Source organism: Acipenser ruthenus, chromosome 27, assembly GCF_902713425.1.
Source record: "Acipenser ruthenus chromosome 27, fAciRut3.2 maternal haplotype, whole genome shotgun sequence".
Lineage (NCBI taxonomy): Eukaryota > Metazoa > Chordata > Actinopteri > Acipenseriformes > Acipenseridae > Acipenser > Acipenser ruthenus.
In genome coordinates this window covers 14,608,897-14,634,483 of record NC_081215.1, presented here as the reverse complement: position 1 = coordinate 14,634,483, position 25,587 = coordinate 14,608,897, and the positions used below count along the sequence as shown (strand labels likewise).

The 25,587-nt window shown below is 39.3% G+C and overlaps 1 protein-coding gene across 1 annotated transcript in view; it reads left to right on the top strand.

Annotated features, from left to right (window-relative positions):
• Nucleotides 1-724: 724 nt before the first annotated feature.
• LOC117432394 (very-long-chain 3-oxoacyl-CoA reductase-B-like) overlaps nucleotides 725-25,587 on the top strand; it is a 68,517-nt gene continuing 43,654 nt past the window's right edge. The window contains exons 1-3 of the mRNA XM_034054273.3: nucleotides 725-1,040; nucleotides 21,809-21,855; nucleotides 24,488-24,563. Of these exons, the coding sequence (XP_033910164.1) occupies nucleotides 866-1,040; nucleotides 21,809-21,855; nucleotides 24,488-24,563 (298 nt within the window). The 5' untranslated portion in view covers nucleotides 725-865. The remainder of the gene's footprint in view (nucleotides 1,041-21,808; nucleotides 21,856-24,487; nucleotides 24,564-25,587) is intronic.

Here is a 25,587-nt window from a genome sequence, read left to right as displayed (position 1 = left end):
GTCTGTTTTTTATTTGTATTATTATTACACTGGCAGTTAAATAAAACTCGTATAATAGTATTTTCTCCAACATGTTTATATAACACAGCTTCACTTCCGCATTTGAAAGACTGCCGCGAGATTTTAATGACGAAACTCCAAGCATTGGGGGCTTCGATTTGAATTCTGGGGATTGGAGTTTTTCTACTTTATCAAGACGTAAACTTGCGGTATCGCTTTATGTATGTGATTACAAGTTAAAAATAATAAGTATAATAAAAAAATAAATATATAATGTATTAAAAAATGCATAACTAAAACCGGAACCTGTTTTGGGCAAAGTTGTGTTGTGGGTGGGACAATAAGGGACGAGCTGAAAATAAATAATTTTACTGGAGTATACTGTGTCGTCTGTTCATGATTGACATGCACTTCAACGTGTTACCTCTTATGAAACAATGTAAAGGGCGGAGATATCTTAGATTGGCACTTCTGTAAACCAGTAATCTCCGCTTTTCATTCATGACAGGCTTTGAAGGGGGTTTAATTCTGACTGCTGCAACAGACGGAGCAATCAGAGATCTATAATCCTGATTGTGTCATTTTTACCCAATCAGGTATCGTTGAGTGACGTTGTGATCCACCCCCTCCACTGACAGCTAGAACGCGTGGTTGCGTACCTGACAGGGCATTGACCAATGATAGCAAATGTTTACTTGACTGACAACGCCAGGCTCCAATTGTTATTAGAGTGGGCGGGTGCTGTGTGGGAGTGCTGTGGAAGACAGTTAGTGTGTGAGCGTGTGGATTCTGCAAACGCCGGTTTGGGTCTGTCACTCTGCGTTTCAGATTCTTAAAGCTGGAGTTTTCCCCCAGGATTGGCGTTATGTCATTCCAGCAAGAAACAGCTTTCTTCTCGGCAGCTGCCCCGCTGTACTGGCTAGGAGCTTTGACCGCGGCCTGGCTCTCCCTGCGCGCCGGCAGCCTGCTTGCTACCGGGTTTCGTGTGTGGGTGTTGGGGAACGGTCAGCAGGTGGGACCACAGCTCGGCAAGTGGGCAGGTGAGTCTCAAGAATGCTTAACTTCTCGTAGTGTACGGGCGGCGTTGCGGGTCTCCCACAGGTTTAACCTGCTTGCCATGCTGTGTTGTCTGAGCAGCAAGTTTGCAGCTCTGTCAGTGCTTAAGAAACGGTCGGCTCGAATCTAAGTAAAATAGAAGTCAAGAATGCATTCCTTAACCTTGTACATGATTGAGCAAACACCCGGCAATATTAAGTAATGACCTTTTTTTAAAACGTGGCCTGTGTATTAGAACAGGATTGTGTCCGAATTCTAACAGGTATGGTAAACATGTGCGTTCTGTGCAACTTTTACAGTTTTTACACGTAGTTCTCCACCATTCGAATACACACATTCTCAGCATTCCTACTATGTACCTACAGTATATGGTATTCAAAACATCAACATATATTTGCAGCAACCATACTGGTACACAACTAGAATGTATTTTATCAACCTAATGAGATTTTAAATGGAGTTATTTTTCTTCCTTGAACGATAAGTGAAAAACCCGTAATACTAGTTTCCAAACGGGAGTGTTACAGGGTCAAAATAGGCCTAGAGGTACAGTCTGTGAACCTTTGCTGCCATCACACCACGAGTGTGTTGCAATCATTATCTTTATCTGAAGTCAGTTGGAACACTTTCCTGCCATTTCTTTTTAAACTGCTGTTCAGTTCAATCTCAAGAGATCCAGCCTGTGCTATGGATCCACTCTATAGACTTTGTCCTGCAGTGCCTTCAGTCAAATTCCATTCCTCACTAATTCTTTGTGCTATACCTGTTTCTTGCAAGGGGTAATTAATACAAAAGCCTCTCTGTTATCTCTGCTGGTGTGGCTGTTGGCTCTAAGGATTTAGCATTATCCAGTCCATCCACATGTTTAAGCCTCCCTGTTGTAATAGTGTGTGATATACAGTGCATCTGTCCAGGGATGCTGCTGTATGATAGTATGGCATACATTGCTATACGTTTCCATGGCTGAGATACTGCATAAGTATAGTTACAGGTGTTTCTTTTTCTGCTTCCAGACCTTGTTGTTGGCTTCTACTGTCAGATTTCTGTTAAGAGATTTACAAAAATACTACATTTTTTAAATGTAATAAATTAAACCACTGCATGCTATCCCAACACCGCTTAGAAAGGGATTGCCATATACTTTTAATTCATCCACTTTCTGGGTTGTCTGGAAAACGTGTGCACATGCAGGGGGCAGCAGGAGAGAGAGAGAAACACAGTAACTCTTTTCACCCATCACCTGGTATAATACTGTAGGAAATATCAGGTTTGTAGTACATGTTGCACACTGTATAACATGTATTAAGAGAATGCCATCTTAAGGGTGAGTTACGTGCAGTGCAATTATCTTTTAGTTTTATCCTAACTGTTAACCACACATTAATTTCATGAGTGCAACACATTTCAATAAACTTGTATGAAGCAAATGAACATTTTCAGAGAGGAATACAATCATTCTAACATTATAAAGCTACTTGTGGCAGGGCAGCGTCACGCCCAGGCTGGTCCTGGCAGGAAAGAGACCAGAGACAGAAAGTTGCGGTTCAAGCGCATATGCACCCTTTTATTGCACAAAACAAACAGGAACAAAATACACATGGCACAAGGGCCAAGATGAACGGTTCAAATACAACAATAAACACTTGTAGGCTGGGCATTCACCTTCACTACACAGTTACAAACTCACCCTGACCTCCACTAAAAAAATGATTTAGCTTCCCTTGTATACATGTGGCCACTCCCCAATTAGCACTTTGCGAATGTTGGCAGAGATGGATTTAACCCCATCCCTGCCAAACTTGCTTTCAAAGTGACTCATCTTTATTTAAACCCAACACCCCAAATCACACGCCCACTATTTACATGTGCATAGCTTCCACCCTGCCACATACCTCCCCCTGGTGCAAAGCACACATGGCCACTAATAGCCACTAGCCACCTCCCCCTTGATGAACTCCATCCTGGGTGGGTGGGAGTCAGTGTTGGCGCTCAGCTGGCCCTGGTCAAAGACCAGATGGACAGGGCTGCCCTCGCCAACCCAGACAACCTGCTGCCCTTGCCAGCTGGCCCCAACACTGTCTCCTGGTGTGGCGGTCCCGGGTCTTCTGTTAGGGGTGCCCTTTTAGTGCAAGCCCCGGGCTTAACTGCTAATTTCCGCAACCAAGTATTTTCTTTCTAGTTTTGTGTTACAATAATTGTTTTTGGCCTCTAAGAAAATATATTGCGTTCGCACCTTCAAAAAGAGCCCTTCTAATAAAGGTTTACTTTATCCCAATGTTATCTTAGGTAAAGTAATGCAAGTTTAATGCTTATCGGGGTCTGTGAAACCACCCCTAAGTGATCGTCATACAATTCTTTAATATTGTTTTATGCAAAAGAGACAGAAATGAGAGTGATTTCTAAAATCACCTCACTTCAGAAATTCAGCTTTTTGTCTTGAGATGCGCCCCCTGTGGTTCAAAACCAGGTAAATAATGGTATAGAATTATGCAATACACACAGTTCAATATATTCAATTTTATAAAATGTCGTGGGCAAGCTAAGCGTTCTGATTGGTTGTTAGTGATCACGTGACCAGGATGTCAGAACTTTTTGTTGCCTCATCACATTATTAAAATGTAAACTAACTGCATAAAGTCAACAGATTTTAAAATGATACATTAGTCAAACACTGTCTGACAGTAAACAGATTTCCTTGGATTTTAAATCTTCTTTTTTTCTTTTTTTATAATATTCTCAAATCTCAAGCTGATTGGCGCCTTTGAGCAGTCCGGTCTTTTAGTACCGAATGTATCTGATCAGCAGTTTCTATAGCCGGGGTACAGCATTGTTGCGTTGGACCTTAAGAATAAAGTCAGTTTAAGAAGCATTTAATTAGATATCAGTGTGTATTAAAGCAGAAAATGGTTTTGTTTGTGTTGATATGAATTACACCCAGTCTGCTTGCCTGCCTGCCTGCCTGCCTGGTGCCCCTCTGAGTGTGAGCACTGGGGCTTGGAGTTTAAAAAGAAAGTTTCCTGGTATGAAACTAAACTTTGTGTAGTATCAGATTTCTGGAAGAATGTAAGGAGTTATACAAGCTTATTTTCTTGCCAATTATTAGCATTGTCAACATTAGAAATAATGTTTGTGATGGGTATCTTTTTATTGTTTTCCTATGAAATTATATATATATAATTTTTTGTTTCTCGTGCAGATTTTTAAATGAACCCCTCTATAGCTCTGTAAAGCTTGCAGTGCTCATCCTGGTTCCATTTTACTTTCTCTGACAGACTAAATTGCAGTTAGGGTGAGGCCTTACACTTTGAAATCATCCACTCGCTGTATGTCGTGGTGGTTGTCTCTGGAAAACATTTGTGCAGAACTTTCAGGGGGCAGATGGTAAGACACAGTGTAACCGGGCAGAGGCTGTGTGTGAACTGGTGACCACGCACACCTCGAGAGAGCATTTGAACTGACAGTGTAACAGGGCAGAGGCTGTGTGTGAACTGGTGACCACGCACACCTCGAGAGAGCATTTGAACTGACAGTGTAACAGGGCAGAGACTGTGTGTGAACTGGTGACCACACACACCTCGAGAGAGCATTTGAACTGACAGTGTAACAGGGCAGAGGCTGTGTGTGAACTGGTGACCACGCACACCTCGAGAGAGCATTTGAACTGACAGTGTAACAGGGCAGAGGCTGTGTGTGAACTGGTGACCACGCACACCTCGAGAGAGCATTTGAACTGACAGTGTAACAGGGCAGAGGCTGTGTGTGAACTGGTGACCACGCACACCTCGAGAGAGCATTTGAACTGACAGTGTAACCGGGCAGAGGCTGTGTGTGAACTGGAGACCACGCACACCTCGAGAGAGCATTTGAACCACTATGCACAAGAGCCAGGCTTTTACCGTCATCCCACTGACCAGGGGTCAGAATCACCCAACACCACCGGCTATATTATCATTCATTTTAATATCACCATAATGGTCTTGAATCCTTTAAAAATCTTAATAAGAAACTGAAACACAACTTTTGTCAATGTCAGGACTGCCTGCTAATGTAAGCTGGAGAAAACTGTTCAATCACAACATCACACACTGCAGTCAGACATGAACACACAAAATAAATTAAACAAAAATAAATTACAGTGCACATATATATAAAACAAACTGCTGACACCTGGCATGTCAGCGTTTCTGTATGGCGCTATGCATCTGTCTGGTGCCTTTTATTTAAGCTTGCATATTATTGGACAAAGTCCTCTGCTATCTGGTGATGTGTGTTGTTTACTGGCTTGCTACGTGGTGTGCAGTTCAGTAAGCGCTGGACACAATCGGTAAACTATTGTTTGTAGTGTTACGTTTGCTCTTATTATGATGGATCGGTGGCTGGTTCGTGCAAAAGAAAAAACACAACAGCAGTGACAAACAGAGAAAGCAGTGGCATTTTGGATTTTTTAAAATATTTTTAGCAGCCACTAAAAATGTGGCGTATGTAAAGAATGGTTTTCACCTGGCGTTCTGCACCCGCTATCGATTTAACACTTTGCCATTAATAATCCAATTTAAATGATATCGAAATGTATTCAAATGAAGAAAAGAGTATGGAATTGGGTGGGACCTGGATCATTATAATGAGATGTAAGGATTTTGCCTTGCAATTGGGCAATTGCTGACCATCCAAAAACTTTGCACCTCCTCTTACAAGATGCAAATCATTGTAGAAGTGTAACTAAGAGCTGTATAAAGGCACACCCCTGCCATTGGCTTCAGGATGGCTTCTGTGGTCCACTTCCTGATGTGGCGACACTAGGCTCTTGTTGAGGAGAGGCATGAAACCCTTTGGGGGAGAAGGGCAAGACGGAGAAGACCCCGCATATTCACAGCCAGGGTCACTTTGTTTGGGATGCAGGGGTAAGGTGTCATCCTAGACATAATAGCTGAATTTCACCTTTTCATCACCTGGTTTATTGTCCTCCTGGTAACACTGACAGCATTGACTTTCTCCACTGTAGAGGACCATGTGGCCTCTTTGGTAACATAACTGATCTTGGCTGAGGCTTATCCAAATCACTCCGCATTAAATTGTTACCTCAGAAAACGTAACTTTTCCATGCGCCAAGAGGACTTTGCTGCCCTTCCTCTTTTTTTTGTTTGGTTTGATTGTGCTCCACAAATCTCATACAGTGCCTCTCTGTACTAACTCACCTCACCTCTGGGCTGTAAGTGCGTCCGCTAAATAGCCTGTTGCACAGTCGGCGCTCACTGTGACCCTCATAATCATGATTGCGGAACTTTATTTGTGTGTGTTGAGTAGTTTGCATTGCTCTTAAGCTAATGTAGGCCGCAGTGCAAAATCATTGCCTGGCTACAATGCAGTTTGGATTTTGCAGTCGCAATTGTTTGCACTACGCCTACCCTTGCATCAGCCCCTATATGCTTATTTTATTTTTATAGTATAAGCCACTATTTGATTTGTTATCCTGATGTAGACCTTTCTGTAAATGCACTTAGTGCTGAAAGAGTCCTCCATGTTTTAAGCAGTGTATAAATACACAATATTTTGGCAATAAAACACATTAAAATCTACTGGAGCAGAACTGGGCAGTATGTTAATTGTTGCAGCCTTACCAACGATTCTGATTTTGATTAAACTAGTAAAATATTAACTCCTGATACTCAATATACAATACTTTTCATTGAACATTAGACTTTTTCATTCAGCATGTTTATAATCCAGTTCATAGTACAATGATATTTCTTAATTTTAACCAATGAATGTTAATTCTTAGGCTGCAACATGTTGCCCAAGTAACTACAACAGCCATTTCACAGTGTGACACTTTCCCTGTGTAGCGATACTGAATAGTTGGTATGGAGTGTAATCAAGCCGCACAGTCGACGTCCATGTGTTGCTCGCTATCACACTGGTGGGTTCCAATGAAGTACTGTACACTTATACTACTTCCCTTAATACTCCTACATATGGTGCTTTGATTTCTAGGCTTTCTTCCTTATCACGGTCTCTGATGAAGCTTGGCAGCTGTGCACTGACTGCACCATCCTGCTTTTGACTCACAAGCCACCTGCTGGATTTTGATAGTATTACCTCTTCTGACTATAGACGGCTAAAAAAAGATAATTGACAGTCAAACCTTGCCAATCTGAAAATACCACTGAATAAAAAACTAAAATATTAGTGTTTTATGAGTAATTCAGAGTTAAACTGGGTTCAGTGTTTTGCTGCAGACAAGACTTTCTCACAAAATCAAACACATGTCCCTCTTCAGAAGTGACCTTCAGCATAGCTTTGCACTATGTATATTTTTGTATTATAATTTTTATTTTATTTAAGTAGAGTTGTTTGTTGTTTGATAGTTCTAAAAGTAACACCATCATCAATGGTCATGTACACTACTGTGTGCTGCAATGACTCATTTCAGCACAACAAGCACTGGGAACTGTGTTTATTCACACACAAAATAATCAAGGTGATCTCTTTTTATTTTGTTCATATTTCTTGGCACAAAGAGGCTTTTTTTCCCTGGTAAACAGCCATTACGGATATGAAATCTAGATACCTGTAGGGTTCAATCCATTCTTTTTCACAGGATTACCTTAAGTAGACTTCTCATAGATCTAGTTTGGGCTAATATTTATAACTTTTATAAGTAAATATTACTTTTTGGTGTGTACTTTTCACTAAAACATCATGAAACAGGTTCATTGTTGAGTATGTTTCAGAGGCTTTACCATATGATTATTATTATTATTATTATTATTATTATTATTATTATTATTATTATTATTTATTTCTTAGCAGACACCCTTATCCAGAGCGACTTACAGTTGTTACAAGATATCACATTATTTTTACATACAATTACATTATTTTTTACACATTATTTTTTACATACAATTACCCATTTATACAGTTGGGTTTTTACTGGAGCAATCTAGGTAAAGTACCTTGCTCAAGGGTACAGCAGCAGTGTCCCCCTCCTGGGATTGAACCCACGACCCTCCGGTCAAGAGTCCAGAGCCCTAACCACTACTCACACTCCTGCCCATTTGTATCCAAGTTGCCCTAACCCTAACCCACTCAGCCAAGCAGTTGCTTACTGCAGCTGATGAGAATCAAAGAATCCATTGACGCTACCTGTGGTTGGATATGAAATCTGGATCAGACCCTTCTTGTCTGTACATCATTATCTTCCCTAATGCGCTCTTACTTCATGTGCTCTTCTTTTTATTATTATTATTTTTCTTAGCAGACGCCCTTATCCAGGGCGACTTACAATTGTTACAAGATATCACATTATACATTATTTTACATTATTTTTTACATGCAATTACCTATTTATACAGTTGGGTTTTTACTGGAACAATCTAGGTAAGGGTACAGCAGCAGTGTCCCCCACCTGAGATTGATCCCACAACCCTCTGGTCAAGAGCCCTACTTTGTATATTGTTTTCTGTTTCATTGCATTACAGGGTTTTTGAAACTCAGAAGTGTGAAGCATGGCCCCCTAGCTCTCAGACTTGTCTTCTCTCATATGGTGTACCAGCTGCACTAACCATTAACCTGCCCCCTGCAACACTTTGTCCCCAGTGGACAAAATAAAATTATTCCATGTGGTATTTTTTAGATTTATTTCTTAACAAAATGATTCCATACATTTTTTCTTGCCGTGCAAAATATCGGTCTCAAATGTGCAGTTATGAAAGAACCACATGTTTTTAAAAATATACACTAGGATCATTGTTGTCTTGTACTTCCTTGGTCACTGCACCTAAAGAGTGAATTTGTCCCCCACCCCTTCAGGCCTTCTTTACTGTCAGTAACCAGCCAGCTGCTTCCCCTGTTGACTGAAATGGCTTTGCAGCCAGTAAGATCCTGTAAGGCAAGCAAACTGATCAGATGTCCTTTTTAAAACGTTGCTGTAACTTGTGCTTCTTCCAAAACTGCACACTTGAGACCTTTATCGTGAATGAAAGTGCAAGACAGGTAAGATTTATAAATTCCTTGTGCTGGCTACAAGCACTTTAAATCCACCATGGGCAGAGTGTTGCAGGGGGACAGGTAATTGTTTGAATTCTGGTGTATCAGCTGTACCTGTAGAGAGAACACGTTTTGAGAGCTCAAAAAAACAAAACAAAAAACATTAGACTTAAAGATTCGAACTTAGAACGAAGCTAGTTTGACAAAGTTTTTACGCATTAACGGGCCATATCAATGATACCGAAGGTAAAGTTCCAAACAAATGTCCATCTTAATAATAATAATAATAATAATAATAATAATAATAATAATAATAATTTTAACCTGAATACCAAATGTACCCATGTCTTGTTTTTATTTTCAAGATGAAATGGATTGATAAAATACAATTGGTTTACAGAATATGGTGCTAAAAATCTTTAGTTGGAAAAATACATAAGATTGTTTTACATAGCTGTTGGAACATACTTTTAAAAGGCATATGAAATAATTCCAAATAATTTGACCCCTCTTCCAAAATTATTTCATAGCAAGTCGGTCTGCTGCAGAAAACAAGTTATACATCACCATCTAGTGGCAGGAAGCAGTACTTCAGTGTTTGGTTTAAAGATTTTTTTTTTTTCTGATAATCTTGTAATGTAGGATAAGTATAAGCCAATGTAAATACATCACGTTTCATGTTACTTACAGCAAGCAAATATTTTAATAAAGACATTGTTCCAGAACACGGTCAATAATTCATATATATTGCCATTTATCATATTAAAACAAATCTGCCATTGCACAGATGTTGCTTTTTTTCATTCACTTGTCTAGGTGTAAATGCGAGGTTTATGGACACTATTAAAAGTATATTTATTTCTAACTGATTTTTCATAATTGAACCTTTCATACTGTATGGAAAAGCAAATTTATAGTTTAAATTCAAAAGCAAATGGCCCTAAAAGGTGGGGCAGCAATGTGGAGTAGTGGTTAGCGCTCTGGACTCTAGACCGGAGGGTTGTGGGTTAAATCCCAGGTGGGGGACACTGCTGCTGTATCCTTGAGGAAGGTACTTTACCTAGATTGCTCTAGTAAAAACCAACTGTATAAATGGGTAATTGTATGTAAAAATAATGTGGTATCTTTTAACAATTGTAAGTTGCCCTGGATAAGGGCATCTGCTAAGAAACGAATAATTAATTAAAAGGCATGAAAATAAATAATCCTAGCTTCTCGAAGCTTTGCTGCTGTTCAGTTTTTTTTTTTTAAACTTGAAAAATGAAAATGCACAACTGACCCCAAGATTCCCTCAATCCTAGGTGTAGATGTAAGACTGATCAGGGACCGGGATCGAGTGAGAGGCAAGTGTGTAGTGGAGAGTTTATGAAATCTGTTAGCTACAGTAGGTAGAAATACTTCACTGCAGTGGTCCACTGGCAGACCTTACATATTGCTCTTTTAAACTGCTTTTAAATCACATGGTTTAACAAAAATATATCTACAGCTCTTCCCAGAAGTATTGACGTCCATGGTTTCAGATCAATCAGACGTTTTAAGCTGTCAGAATGTACTCTGACTACAGCGCCCCCCCCATTAGAGTGTTAGTCAGGAGCCGTTGTTACACAACCATGCTATTTGTTGCGCCTTATAACAAGAAAGAAAGAACCCTATTCTGATGGCTCTGCTGAGGCAGAGAAGGAATCAGTTAATTGCCGCTCTATGGATAGAGTTCCTCATCGCAAACAGTTAAAGTTGAACTTTCCTCCAATTTGAAGCCCAGGGCAGAATGGAGAGATTATATAAGCGTGCCAGGGCGGATTATTGCTGCTGATGTCGATTCCAGCGTGATTTGGGGGGGGGGGGGGGGGGGGGGCTCTAGGCCTCTCGCACTGCATCTTGTGATTGGTCGGAGGAAGCTGGAATAGTAGTCACCAATCACAGTGCAGTCCCCTTCCATGTTGTGGTAACTGGTAAGCAACAACAAATTGTGGGGAGGTTATGTTGACCTATCCTTATATTGCCTTTCTAATGCAATCATGATATTTGTTGATTTTTTTATTTTTGTATTTGTTATATATATATATATATATATATATATATATATATATATATATATAATACATTTGAGAACCAAGTCGAGTCTGCCACATATCCCGGGAGGCCCACTCCACCCCCATTCAGAACATAACTGAACACCATTCCCACTGTCGCTTTCTCTTCTATTACAGTGAAACTTGAAGTTAAGGCTATCTGACACATACTGTAGAAGTTCCGTCAGCTGATTGGGGGAGAGCAGACTGGTTTGGGATCCTGTGTGACAGGGCTGGGTTGGGAAGCATTAATTTGTGAATAGGGGGAAATGCCATTCATGCTGAGAGTGTCATGTGGCTGTGAGCCAGTGTGTATGAAGCAGGGGCTGAGCTCTCTGAATGGTGATTCGTTGTGACTGGCTCTCAAGCAGGAGGGGGTGGGCACATGCACCCACTCACGTGACAAGGACACTGTCTTGGACACGTGCCGTCACTGGGGCTGCTGTAGAGAGTGCATTGCAAATATCCAGCCCCTGCCCCTAGGCTATTCCTATTTCCATTTGGTATCTCTCTCTCTCTCTCTCTACTCTTTGTCTTGCTGTGCTTGCCTCTCTTTTTTTTTTTATCCACCATTTGGCTGGTTTTCCTCCCTATTTTTCCGTTCTCTCAGTCTCCTGTTTTGAAATGATTGTTCAGAGCTGCCAGGATTGTGAAGTGACTGTAGTGCCAGATTTCTTGCTGCAGTCACCTTGCTTCATTTAAGAGTGGTCTGGGTGCGACTGCCACTAAACATTACATTATAGCAAGAAAGCTCATGCAACCTGCAAGTTACTAAATTACCAGAGATAAGAACTGCTTTTGGGCTGTTTCCTTTATATGCAACAGAAAACGTGTTATGTTAAACAGAAAACAAGTTATTATATTTTGATTGTAACATTCCCTATAGTCTCTTTTGTATTGAGTCCTACTTACTTACAGCAGCAAAATAACATTCTCTGTGACTTGGCGTTATATTTGATAAAATGCCGTCGTTCAAATGGACTAAGGGGTTAGGCCCACATGATTATTAAGGATTTGGAGCATAAATTAAATGGGGAGCAATTTATGTGAATGTACCTCACACTGTTCTTAGACTGTAAACTAGTTTATGAAATAGGCTGACTGAGGATCTTATTTTGCCTCTGAATATGGAACATTTGGATTATAGGTACTTGGAATAGTTCATTTTCATGACTTGAGTATTCCTTAAATGCAAGTGATAGAGCCTGATTCACAAAGCTTTAACCAATGAGTTATTTGAATGCTGAATTACCTACCGTATTTAACCATGTAAAGGTGTTCATGTTTTAACCCTGTCGCTGCTTTTTAACTAGAAAATGCAGTGCTTCTTTCCGTTCTGTTGATACCTTTGAAAATGCTCTCAACCCCAAACTTTTAGGGTTCATACAGGATCTTGAACCATTAAGACTAGATTTCCCCCAGGATAAAATTATGGAAGGAACCATTGTTAATGTTGACGTGTAGCAGACACTACATCTGGCACATTTTGAATTCACTGTATTTGCTAGGGTTTGCAGGGCTGCACTGTGCACGGATTCTGTTCTTGCCATGGTTATTGTCCTGGTTCCCTTGCTATAACAGAGCGCAGGTAGTAATTCAACACTGGAGGAATATCTCCAGTTTAAATACACAGTACCTGCCTCTCATAATGGGTAGTCAGTGGGGAACCAACCAACAGTTTGTTTTGGATACACAAATGGCACAGCTACTGTAGTTTGGGAGTTTTATCGTATCTGTACTTTTTTGATTTTCCATGAATGTTGCCTGTACATTATACTCAAACTAACTCCAACCCAGTGCAGATTTATTTTTATTTCGTTTGTTCCTTGTTACTTCTGCATTTAATAATTGGTCAGTGTAATGATGATTTATTTATTTTTTTCATTAATCACATGATGTGATCTTCTTGAAATGGCAACCCATTGCTACAGATGTAACAGACATGCAACATTACACAGCTTACTTAGAAATCAAGTTTTTTTATATTAAAAGAACAGATTAATGCATTAAAGTAACTCATTTAAACCAGCACTGTTGTGTATTCTGTTTGAATTGGTCCCTTTTAGTTTGTGATTTGTCCCACAGTGTTTGCATGTGTGCTGCAGCTTGCTGGTGCTGCTGCTCCTGTGTGTTGGAAGGTACTAAATGTTTAATGTCAGGATGCTGAGTAGCTAGTTTGTATTCCAGTGCTGTAGCTGTACCAGACAGAACTGCAGCAGTGAGCTGCTATTTTTAATCTCTCACATTCTTTTTTTAGCCCATAGAATTTTTAGTAGCTGCGTCGTGCTGTCAAGATGTCAATATTCCTAAACGTGATGGAGCTAAGGCTCTTGCTCTCTCTCCCCCCCCCCCCCCCACCCTATTTAGGGTCAGTCATTGGTATTCGTGCACGTCTGTTTTATTGTCGTGTGTCACGAGAAACGCATGAGCTGCTTCCACGTGAGGGGAATTATCCTACACTACCCTTCGCCCACGCTCTCACACTCCCCAGCAACGACCTTTTCAACACAGAAGAAACAAGCTTTGTTATCAAGTCTGCTGAGTTCTGTGTGTAGTCATATTGTGAATGTGTGCTTGCTGTTCATATACACAGAATCTTACTTGGCTATGCTCAGGAATATGTACATATTTCAATCCAGTAAGTTTTGAAATTCCACTGGGATCTCAACTGGCAGCATTTCAGATCCCACTGCAGGACGTAAGACTCCCATTGCACAATAGTTTAAGACATTCCAGGTTTTGCTGTGGGCTTAATCAGACAAACCATAGAGAGCGAAGGCTCAAGTGTATCTAATGATGTGTAAAACATGGAATGGCTTGTACTGCTGTGCAGTGGGAACCCATCCCTGCTACAGTACCAGTGCCAAACTCAAATGCTGGCCGGTTTCAGATTGAGATATCTTACTAGTGTAAATGTACTTTTGATGTAAAACGTTCAATTTATCCTTTTGTAATGCAATATAACCTTTTTTTCTTTCTTTAGTTGGTATTGCATGAGGAAATGTGCAGTGCTTCTGCTTGAATGCTGAGTGAGCAAGGGAAACAATAGCGCATAATTAAGCCTAGAAAATGCAGCGAAGGAAAGAAATGAGCAGTGTCATTCTGAGTTTTGCGAAACTGTTTGACCACCCTTCTATCACTGTTGGCATGACGACTAAAATGAGTAGCCAACAATGTTTGTGCTGCTTGTTTTAGTACAGGAGACAATCGTAACATTGTTGGTGTACAAAAGTGTGCTTACTAACGCAATGTGAACTAAAAGTGCTGGCTCACAATTCTTCACACACAGACACAGACAGGGTTCCCCTCACAAACCCAGAAACTGCCTTCTGGTGCCAGCTGGCCCCAACATAGTCTCCTGGTGCTTTTTTGGTTGGGGTGGTCCTGGGCTTCTGTAAGGGGGTGCCGGGTGTCCCCATTGTCCCTTTTTGGCGCTCCTTTCCAGAGGATCACCCTGTCGATTTTGTACAAGCCCTGGGCTTGCTGTTGGCATCATCGCTTAGGGAGGATCCTCCATCAGTAGCTGCGGCTTCGCCACCGCACTCCGGTTGTGACGATAGAAGCACCACTGGCGGTTGTTTGGCTGGTTTCCGTCGTGCTACCCTCAGCAGCATGTGTAGCGGCAGCGGAGGGTGGCATGGCCGTTGCCCTTCTCTCACGGACGGCAGCTCCTCCCCCTCCGGCTGTTGAAGGTGACTCCTCCCCCTGTGGCTCTGGAGACGGCAACGGGAATGTTGAGCTTTTTTGTTCCCCCACGGTCGTCCATTTCCTATCCCAGACTCGTCCATACCCAGAGTAGCCTACTCCATTCACACAGACACAGTATTACTGTACAATGGACAGATTTTACACTTATAAATGTTAACATTAAAGTTTTCGTTCAAGATCATCAATGCTCTTGCAGCCAGTGCAGATGGCAATGTCACGTCCGCCTTTCTCTTTTACAAGTTGGCCTAATCCACCCGTCTCTGTCTGTCTGTCACACCTGACATGGTGAAGACCATAACTGGCTTGATTTTTGTACCAGTCCTCAGCAAACTTTTGTACACTCCTAGCTTTGTATAGACATTTTCTATAATCAGATACATTTACACAATTATTTTATTCTACACTCCTAGCCTCCAGCTTTATTCATTAAGGACACCGTGACTTGCAGGATCACTTCATTGACCTTACTGATACAAGAGTACCTTTGCTGCGCATTTAGTTGACAATGATACCTGCCAGGTGTCTGAAGTGCAATAAGTCACCATATTGTAACCTTAAGCAAAATAAATAATAAAAACAAAAAAACAAACTAGATTCTTACCTTTTTTCCCCCCCGTTTGCCAGTATAGAGTATTACTGCAAGTAATAAAAAGGTATAATGTTCTTTTTTAGTAAACAAGGGTGTGCATATCATTAATCATAAATAGTAATGTCTTATAAAATAAAACCTTCACACAAAACAATAAACCATTTGTGTAGGCTACAAAAAAATCATGGACAACAATGTATGAAGTTTAAAATAAATGCAACTACTTTTTTTTAAAGCTTTTTTGCGAGTCATCTACAAATAATCTATTTGCATGTCTAGCTAATAATGACTATTAATTACCTTAAAATTACAGTCAATAACACAGTGTCTTCAGGGGACTTTTTGGTACACCAGGAAATTGTCAAAGGTAAAAACTACAGATTTTACAACATAAGCACAGTTTGCAGTATGAAAACTAGGTGGTTGGATGACAAGCAAAACAGTAGTACATTTTCAAAACCATCAGCATTTACTATAATAAACATCTGCATCTGAGGATCCTTTTGAAAGAAATACAAACGCTGAACGAAGTGCATACTACAACATTAGCGTCTGTTTATTAATACCTGTGCAACATTGTAATGGTGAAAGAGTTACTCATTCACAGTGGTGTTCATTAGATTTAAAGTCAGTTCCAGAATTATGGAGTTGAAACTTATGATTTGTTCCAACCTTTAAACATTACAAAGTGTAATGTTTAAATGCAGTTAATCTGCACCCATGTGCTCAGGGATTCCCAAAATATTTTGGTTTTGTTGCAGTATGATAGTGTTTATATGGACAAGTCATGACAGTTTTCCTCACAGTTTTTGCTGTAGTGTTCAGGAAATGCGTTGCTATGCTGTTCTGATTTTAGGAAAAAAAAGTCGCCCGTACCAATGCAGATTACTCAATTCATAGTAGTTTAGGGGAGGCGATATTTAAATGTCTGTGTCTGCCTAGTAATTAGGAAAAGAACGACTCTGAATATCATGAGGAGAGCTTCATGCGTTGCCGTGAAGATTAAAAAAATTAACAAGAGGACATTCTGAATTATCACGCATTACTTGTTTGTGCCTCGTTACCTTTCCAACACACACACACACACACACACATCAAAGTATATAACATCAAATTTCTATTAAGTACGAGTTTTACTACTTAAATAGATATGAATAACATCTAAAAGTTTTATGTAATTAAATTAGTCTATAAATGTATGTGGGAAAACGAGGGGTTGCACTACAACACAATAAAAAATGGTATGATCCTTAGGCCTATATGAATATAAGATTGAGAACAGGGGGATATGTAAAAATACATACAAGGTTCCTGAGCAGCTTCATGCACTGGCAGTTCTATAGATGGAGTACCAAGCTGAGCATCCTAATGTTCCTGTACACATCTGCCAGTCCCTATACTCTGCCTCTGCTCCGAGAAGCCAGTGACTGCTGGTCTGCAGCTGCGGTAGAAGTGCCGGGCACAGAATCTGCTTAATGCACACACATTGTAATGAAACGTGGATGTCTTGCAATATTATAAACATTCAAACAAAAGTCTTTATTTAAAGCGATACGGTACATTTATGTTAATTACATCCGTTACTTATTGCACAATATGCCAATTGATGCTAACAATTCATTCCAGTTCAGTGCGGTGGAAGAGGTGGAGCTCTGTTATTCCTGGGACATCTTAAAAGAATTATAGAAAGAAAATACCCTACGACTACTACTACTAATCATAATAATAATAATAATAATAATAATAATAATAATAATAATGAGGCTAAAAGTCAATATGAGGCTAAAAGCTATACAAGAGGTTTACATTTGCAGCGTCTTTTGCGTTCTTGTGTGCGTGTGCGTGTGTGGTTTGGTACGGCTTTGCTGAGGAATAACTTGCGATTCCTTCAGTTAAACGTGACACACAAGCGCGATTCCTGCTCCGGTTTATATGGGATTTTACAGCTATTTTGAGAAAGCGTTTAACCCCTGCCTTGATGTCGCTCTGACCAAAGGACGTTCTTTTGCTGTTTCACTATGTATTCGCGTGACCACATCACACAAGTCATGACTGTAGAGACGGTTTTCATGTGCATGTAAACCCAGCCTATGAAAATGAAAACAAATAGCTTTTTAACTGTTCATGACGGTACATCAGATGGTACTGAAATGGATTTGCTCTATAAAGCAATTTTATATTGAGCTATTTTCTAGGTGTTTTTGTAAGGGGGGGTTTGAATGTACTACTCAAATTCATTCTTACCAAAAGAGTTCTATAACTGTAGAGGACAAAGACATTTCTAAATAATGTATTTTTCAGCGACCTATTGTATCTCGTCAAAGTCCCTACTTTTAAAACTCTTGTCCCTTTGAGGGCCACTGGCAGTCATTGAAACTAGCCAAGTTGACTCGGACATTACTCGAAAACGGATATGAGATTAAAAGGCAATACACTAAAGCCTGGGTGCTCCATAGTGCTCCATCATTTTGAAATCCTGTACTAACAGCCATTCACACTTGCTGGAAATCTGATCAAATGAGAAGAGAATTTGCACAGGGAGGATACGTAACCTACAATTTTCGACTCAACTTATTTAATTCCCAACAAATTTTCTTACATTTCTGTTCAAAGCAGTCCAAAAACATTATATTGTGTGGTGTTCGCTAGTTTTTGTGAATCATCTAAATGTGAAGCTAATGTGGCCAACATGAATAGCATCTGTTTTCATTGAAGTACAGGGTGTATTTGTGTTTTCAAATGATACAACACTGTTTCTTAGTTAATATGTTGTGTGTAGAGAGGCCTTTTTATTGCAATAGAAATCATTTTGCAGTTTGAGCTCAAGATGACACGTCTTAAAACAATTCAAGACACCTGTACACTGCAAACGAACTTGCTGTTTCCTAAAGCTTTTTATTACCTGTGTTACATTTGCTGTCTGGTATTTTGTTCTCTTAATTAAACTACTGGGCAGGCTGTTCCTTTGTTTGATGCAGATTTTATGCAGGAGTAAGTTTTATTTCTACCTAAAATCCATGTTGTTTTTAACCTTAAAATCAAGTCTCCCTTTTAATTAATTGTTTCATTTGAGGGCTCTCTCTTTACTGCACCCCTTAGTAAAGTTTTCCATGGTAAATTTGCCCTTTTCATGTTTATCCATGCTTTATCATACCTCTCTGCTTTCCCATGCTTTTGTGCTATGTTTTATTCTTGTTTTCTCTGATGTTTCCTGAATTAAGAACCCCTCTCCAGTGAGGTGTGAGTTTCCTGCAATCCCCTTGCTCCACTGCATCACTACCTTTATAGCTGTTCTCCCTCCCACGCACACTGTGGGACCTCAGAGCTTTCTAAATACAGACCATGCTGCCGTCGTCTTGCTTCCCTTTGTTTCTTAACACTGCATTCTATGTTCTCCAATCTGTTTTTTCACTTGTCAGTTATGCCTTTTTATGCCTTTGCTGTAAAATAGATTGATATGTTTTATTGTGTATTAGAGCCCTTTAAATGGGCTCATGATTATACCTCCCACCCTGACCTAATATCCAACAGGCTGCTATGGATTCTGTCTCCTATATTTTATTTCCCAACCTCACAGACCAGGTTTCTTTTTTTTGCAAGCTCCCCACTCTTCACCCTCCCTGCTTTTCATTCTCCCTGATTTCTATTTTTAGTCAGTCCTGTGATGTTTGCTCACCCCCTTCTCTTCGTCACTGCTCCCCCCCCTCCTCCTCCTCCCCCCCCCCCCCCCCCCCCCCGCCCGCCAGTGCAGCTCTGCTGGGCTGTGGCTGCTGATATAAATCTTTTAATCAGCCTCAAGTCTTCAGCACTGAGGCAAGCAGAGGTCAGCAGGACTTGCCTAGAATACTGATATGGGAGAGAGAGAGAGAGAATAAAGACTCTTTCTTTCTAAAAATACCAGCCTGCCTCTGGCTCTCTATTTTTAGACGTGAGCATTCAAAACAGGGGTGATTAGGTACTGGCTTAAAATAGCCATCCACTTTAGCAAGGTGAGGACAGGCCAAGCAGGGAAATCAGAGCTGCATCTCACAATTGTACAGCTTAACCAATTAAGCTCTGTTCAAACATTGCCTCAGCACACATGCCTGTTTTGCTGTGGAACTTGCAGTTCTGGGTATTGCATTGATTTATATTAGTGTTCATTAATGAAATGTATTTTACTGTACATCTAGTCTACCACCTATATATGGTACATGAACAACACATCATAATTAAAAACATAGCTGTAAAAATACTAATTGTAGTGTTCTGTGATGTATTGTGCAGCCCAAATAGCAATGTAGAAAGGGTGTGCCAGGGCTGCTTTGCAGCCAAATTGTGAGGTGCGGCATATTCTACTACAAGACTTACAAGTCACTGGTATGTATGTTTGCAGGGAGTTTCAGTTTTAAAAGTCAATATCTGCAGTCTTTTACCAGCCATAGGGACAAGTTACAAAAACAAAATGAGAAAGTGGCTATTCCAATATGTTTAATTAAAACAGCACCAAATTATTAATCTTTATTTTTTCTTCTAAATGTACCTTATTTGTATCAATGTAGTTCTGTGGATCTGGAATATTATTATTATTATTATTATTATTATTATTATTATTATTATTATTTATTTCTTAGCAGACACCCTTATCCAGGGCGACTTACAATCGTAAGCAAATACATTTCAAGTGTTACAATACAAGTAATACAATAAGAGCAAGAAATACAATAACTTTTGTTCAAGTGTGACAAACCACAATTCAATAATACAGCAGATAATAGTGATAGTTACATCAGGATATGATTAAATAGTGATAGTTACATCAGGATATGATTAAATACAAAATACTACAGGTTAAACACTTGGCAGATTACAGTATTCTGAAGTACAGGATTAAATGCAGTAAAATAGGGGGCAGATAAGAGCAAAATAAAGCACATTTAAATGAAGGGTGATAGTGTCCCAGGATACAAACAGAGGAGTTCTACAGGTGCTGTTTGAAGAGGTGAGTCTTAAGGAGGCGCCGGAATGTGGTCAGGGACTGGGCAGTCCTGACATCTGAATATGTATCATTTCTAGCAAACACTTTCCTTACCTATTATTATTATTATTATTATTATTATTATTATTATTATTATTATTGAGTTTCTTTGTAACTTGGCAACTGCAGCTGTAATTCCAGGTGTGCAGCGCCTCTTATTGGTAGGACTGAAAATAACACTAAGAATTTGGAAGCTTATTACAGAATGTTGTGTTAAACATCGAAATGAAGCTTTCTACACATTCAGATTATTTATCAACATTTAATCTATGTAATAATTAATTAATATTTAGATTTTATTGATACATTATATATTGTTTTACCAAACCTATGTATTAAATGTGACCCATTCAAACATGTGAAAAAGCTGCCTTGTATCAAGAAAATCTATACCTTTTATTTTGAGTAGATAGATGTATGTAAACTATGTTTTAATGTTATACAAGCCTGCCTGTTTAACATACTTCAGTAACATAATGAATAAATCAAGGCTAGTTTTCAATTGAGCATGTGTATACAGCAAGCGTGGCCACGCCCCCTGACACACCAAACTTCAGTTACTTCTGTTAAGTTATTCAATTGGGCTGAATTGTGATGCTTGTTGCACCATTTTACATAGAGCACCATCTTTGGTCCAAATGAAACTTCTTAATGTGAAACTGCAGTCATTTGTATGAAAGGTGCCACGCTACATGTTTGCGAAATACTGTATTAAACATTGTTTTTGCCATGAATGGCAGAATTCAGTAAGACACTAGTCTATTATGCTTGCAAAACTGAACATGATTGTGGGATTGTTAATAAATACATTTTCACACAAATATCAAGTAATGTATGAACTGTCAGGCCTTCGCAATTATAGCAGATTTAAATTCCAGATATTTGCAAAGACATTGCTACTAATTCAAGTGATTCATTGTACTTAATGTATCACATTTTTTATTAAAATGCTTTTGTACACGTCATGTTTCTATCGCTCCTCTAGCTTTATCATAAATTAAACCATTTAAAAATGCCTGCACTGACAAAGGCAGTAGTTTACACTGGGTGGTAATTGTGAGAAAGCACACTTTCTTTGTTTTAATGTACCTAATGTTTTGTGTTTTTCAATGTCAAAATGAAAGCAGTCTTCAGCAGTAGAGTGGAAACAGCAGCTGCTGTTACCTGGTTTCACCTGAAGGATTTGGATATAGCCTTAGTGTTCTATCTCTATCTCTCTCTCTATCTCTCTCTCTATCTCTCTCTCTATCTCTCTCTCTATCTCTCTCTCTATCTCTCTCTCTCTCTCTCTCTCTCTCTCTCTCTCTCTCTCTCGCTCTCTCTCTCCCCCCCCCCCTTGGATAAGTCTGACTCTCTTTTGTTTCTGTTTGTATTTAGTTGTCACCGGAGCTACAGATGGAATTGGAAAAGCCTATGCCGAGGAGGTAAGACTTCTAAAACGTACAGCTACATGTTGCACTAAACCCAGGATAAAATAACTACGTGAACTGATAAGGAAAAGGTGGGGTTGGTTTGTTGGTATGCTGTAACGTGATATGATTTATCATTAAATACAGTGCACATCCCATTCAAATATTGAGTAACACAGTTGAGGAACTATGGCATCCTGATACACAGCATGTGAAATCCCATTTTATGAGAGTTTCAGCAGAATTGGGCATTGCTTCAGTTCGTTACTCTCAAGCAAGGAAGGTGCTTTCAAATGCTGAGGTTTATGAATACATGCTAATGTTAATGATGAGTATAATTAAGTAAAATGCATACTTGTCATTGATTTGAGTAGAAATGCACATACTGGTTGAATTTGTATGTGGTTTGTAAAATTCTTAACTAGTGTGTTTTACCACAACTTCTTAAATCTCGCTTTCTTCTGTATGATATGCACATAATGATAAACGTGCATGTTTTTTTTTTTCATTTAGTGAACAAACACCTTTTGTAAATATTTAAATGCTTCACTTCCAAATGCTGTCGATATTGAAGATCTGCGAGTCCTTGGGAAAGCAGTGACTTTATTTTCAGTGTCGACTGCAGTCGAATGGGGTGACTGGAAGGGTAGCATTGAAATATCTCCAAAGAGAGATTCAGTCATTTTCTGATTACAAATTTATGGACGAATTGCTGGACAAATTGACCAATTCACGAATTGACAAACAAATTGACAAATTCACGAATTAACAAACTAACGGCCGGATAGTTTTGGCACAAATGGTGCTCCATATGTCTCTGTTGCGGTGCTGCCTGTGTGCTGTGTGAGTCGAGTTGTTCAAAAAAGCAACTAGCTGTTTTGTGAGTTCTATTCTGTGGAATAATTTTCGAGTTGTATATACAGAAAAGTATCTGGGGAAAAAAAAACAGCCATCAACCCCCAGATTAAAAAAACTTAATTGAATTTATGTATTAATTTATTTAGTTATCGCAAATCCGTTACCCCCTCACCCGCTCAACACAAGGAAACGGCAAGGTGGTTGAGGTGAAACCTTTAGTTTTATAACTTATTATTTCTAATTTTTGATTTGATGCCTTAATACTATGTACGAGTGATTTTTAGTGGTGTTTTTTTTTTTTTTTTTTTTTTTTTTTTTTTACTTGTGTTGCTATAACATCTCTCTCTAGCTACTGTAATAAGAACAGAACATGGTGAAAATTGTAGATTCAACAATGAGTGGACCAATAAATACTAATAAATTTATTTTACCAACTGTACCAAACGCAAAGCAAATGTGTTTATTGTGCAATTAATGTGTAGGTAGTTAAGGAATACAATATGAAACCAAACAAGGAGCTTTTAGAAATACGAATCCAGAGGGCACAGTAGGTAGAAGCTCAAAAGTAGAAGCGCTGATCTCTTATACTATTAATGTCACATACATTTTAAAACGTTTGTAATGATACTCTGTTAAGTGTTCACACTGTTCTGTTATTAAAGTACATATGGTAAAATGTGTAAGTCTTGTTCAATATGTGAACATTAAGTTATGTATTATTTATTATGCTTAAAAATACTCTGGCCTGCCTACTCCTAACTTTTTTTTCCAATCTGGCCCCCTATATATATAAAATTAGAATCTGTCCAGGTTATACGAGAAACACAGATGAAACTGTGTTGCAGATGAAACTACAGATGGGAGAGAGAAGTGTCCTGAACATTGTATTTAGTTTGTGTTTTTATGAAAATTGTATGTTTTTGTAATAATGCCCCTTGTTTTTGACTAGTCTGTATATTGTATTTTCAGCAATAAGCTGTTTTTTCAAAACACCTTTATTTGTTGACTGACCTACAGTACATTGTTACTAGTGGACTGTTTTTAAATGTTTATGTTCAAGCTACATTGTTAATTCTTAATAAATTGGTAAAAACTGAAAAAAAACAGAATTGGTCATTTTGAAAAACGGAATGTGCCATTCCCAAGAATAGAAAATCAGGAGCCCTAGAATTGACTGTACTTTTCACCTGTCGTGCAGTTCTATTCACTATACTGGTCTGAAATGTGCAGACAGTTATCGGTTTCCTTGCCTTCCAGGAAATATGTTGCACTTGCACTTTGCGTGTCATTTCATCTCGGCAATGTCTTCGCTGGTCAAAGCACCTTACTGGCTGTTAATCATGTCAGTCAACAGAATAATGAACTGGTTGGTTGTACAGGAAAGAAGGCCCTGAAGGGTTGGAGACATTGTAACGCTGCAGGTGGAATGACCATGAAAGTGCAAGACTATCTAAAAGGAAGGCTTGCAAACTCTGTTAACATTGTGTAGTAACAGATATCATGTTTGGCAGTAAATGAAAATCATGTTTGTAAAACATATATTTCTTTCAAAACCACACATTTCAGACCTCTATAATCAGGGGTTCAGTTATGTGAACCCCTGTCTATAATGAGTCGATGTGCATGGCATGGGAAATGTATGGGATTGTTTTGTTATCTGTATTGAAGTTCTGCTCTTGTTTGGTTGTTGTGAACGTGTGCATCAGCACCTTGATGCCTGTGCGATTTGCTTGTTTCTCCTGTGCTGTGTGGCTCTGCCTGGTCAGTAACGCTGGTGTTTCCTCCACAGCTGGCTCGCAGAGGAATGTGTGTCGCTCTCATCAGCAGGACCCAGGAGAAACTGGACCAAGTTTCCAATGAGATCAGTGAGTTTCATTTAATCTCCAGTACATCACGCTCCTGGGTTACACCAGCATGACTGCCTCTTTCTTTTTCTGGGGATATTGTGTTCATTGGGCTCTATCCTTTGAGATGTTGCCATCCTGCGTGTAGCTGTGTGGTCCAGGTGATTTAAAGAAAAAGGCTTGTAACCAGGAGGTCCCCAGTTCAAATCCCACCTCAGCCACTAACTCATTGTGTGACCCTGAGCAAGTCACTTAACCTCCTTGTGCTCTGTCTTTTGGGTGAGACGTAATTGTAAGTGACTCTGCAGCTGATACATAGTTCACACACCATAGTCTCTGTAAGTCGCCTTGGATAAAGGCGTCTGCTAAATAAACCAAAATAATAATTAATAATAATAATAATAATAATACCCCAAATTCTCAGACTTTTTCATACATTTCTCATTCCCTACCTTCTGCTGGGAAAGATTAGTTTGCCAAATTAAGTAAGCAGAGTTCATCTTAAATATCATGTAATAAAACACACGTTCAGGTACATTACCTTTTTGTTTTAAGAGTAGAATTTTGGCTTTAGCAGAGTATTTGATTTAAATATTTCCAGCTTCCTGATTTGTAACCCGAGACACTGAGTCTTCAACATGCACTATGATGTCGGTGGTCAAAACTATGGCAAAATATGCACCAGAAATCCTTGTTGCATGCCGGTTGATTTACCTTCCATTTCAGCATTGATGTCAGATGCAACATTCGTTCCCTGCTAGAGGAGCTCCCTTAGAAATCGGGGTGTCAGGAAGCAATCAACACGCAACTGTTTCCTGAGATGTTTCTTCACCTGTAGGCTTTTATTTTTATATATTTGACGTTTGACTATTTCTAGGTAATGTTTGTGAAGTGCTTCAAGATGCCTTGGTATGAATTGCGCTATATACAATTTTAAATGATGATTATTGACCGAGCCAGCATGCGAAGGGGCGGTCTCTCAGTGAAAGGCTAAGTCAGTTCTCTTCAGGTGATGGCCGTTGCAGAGCACGTTAAAGCTATTCTA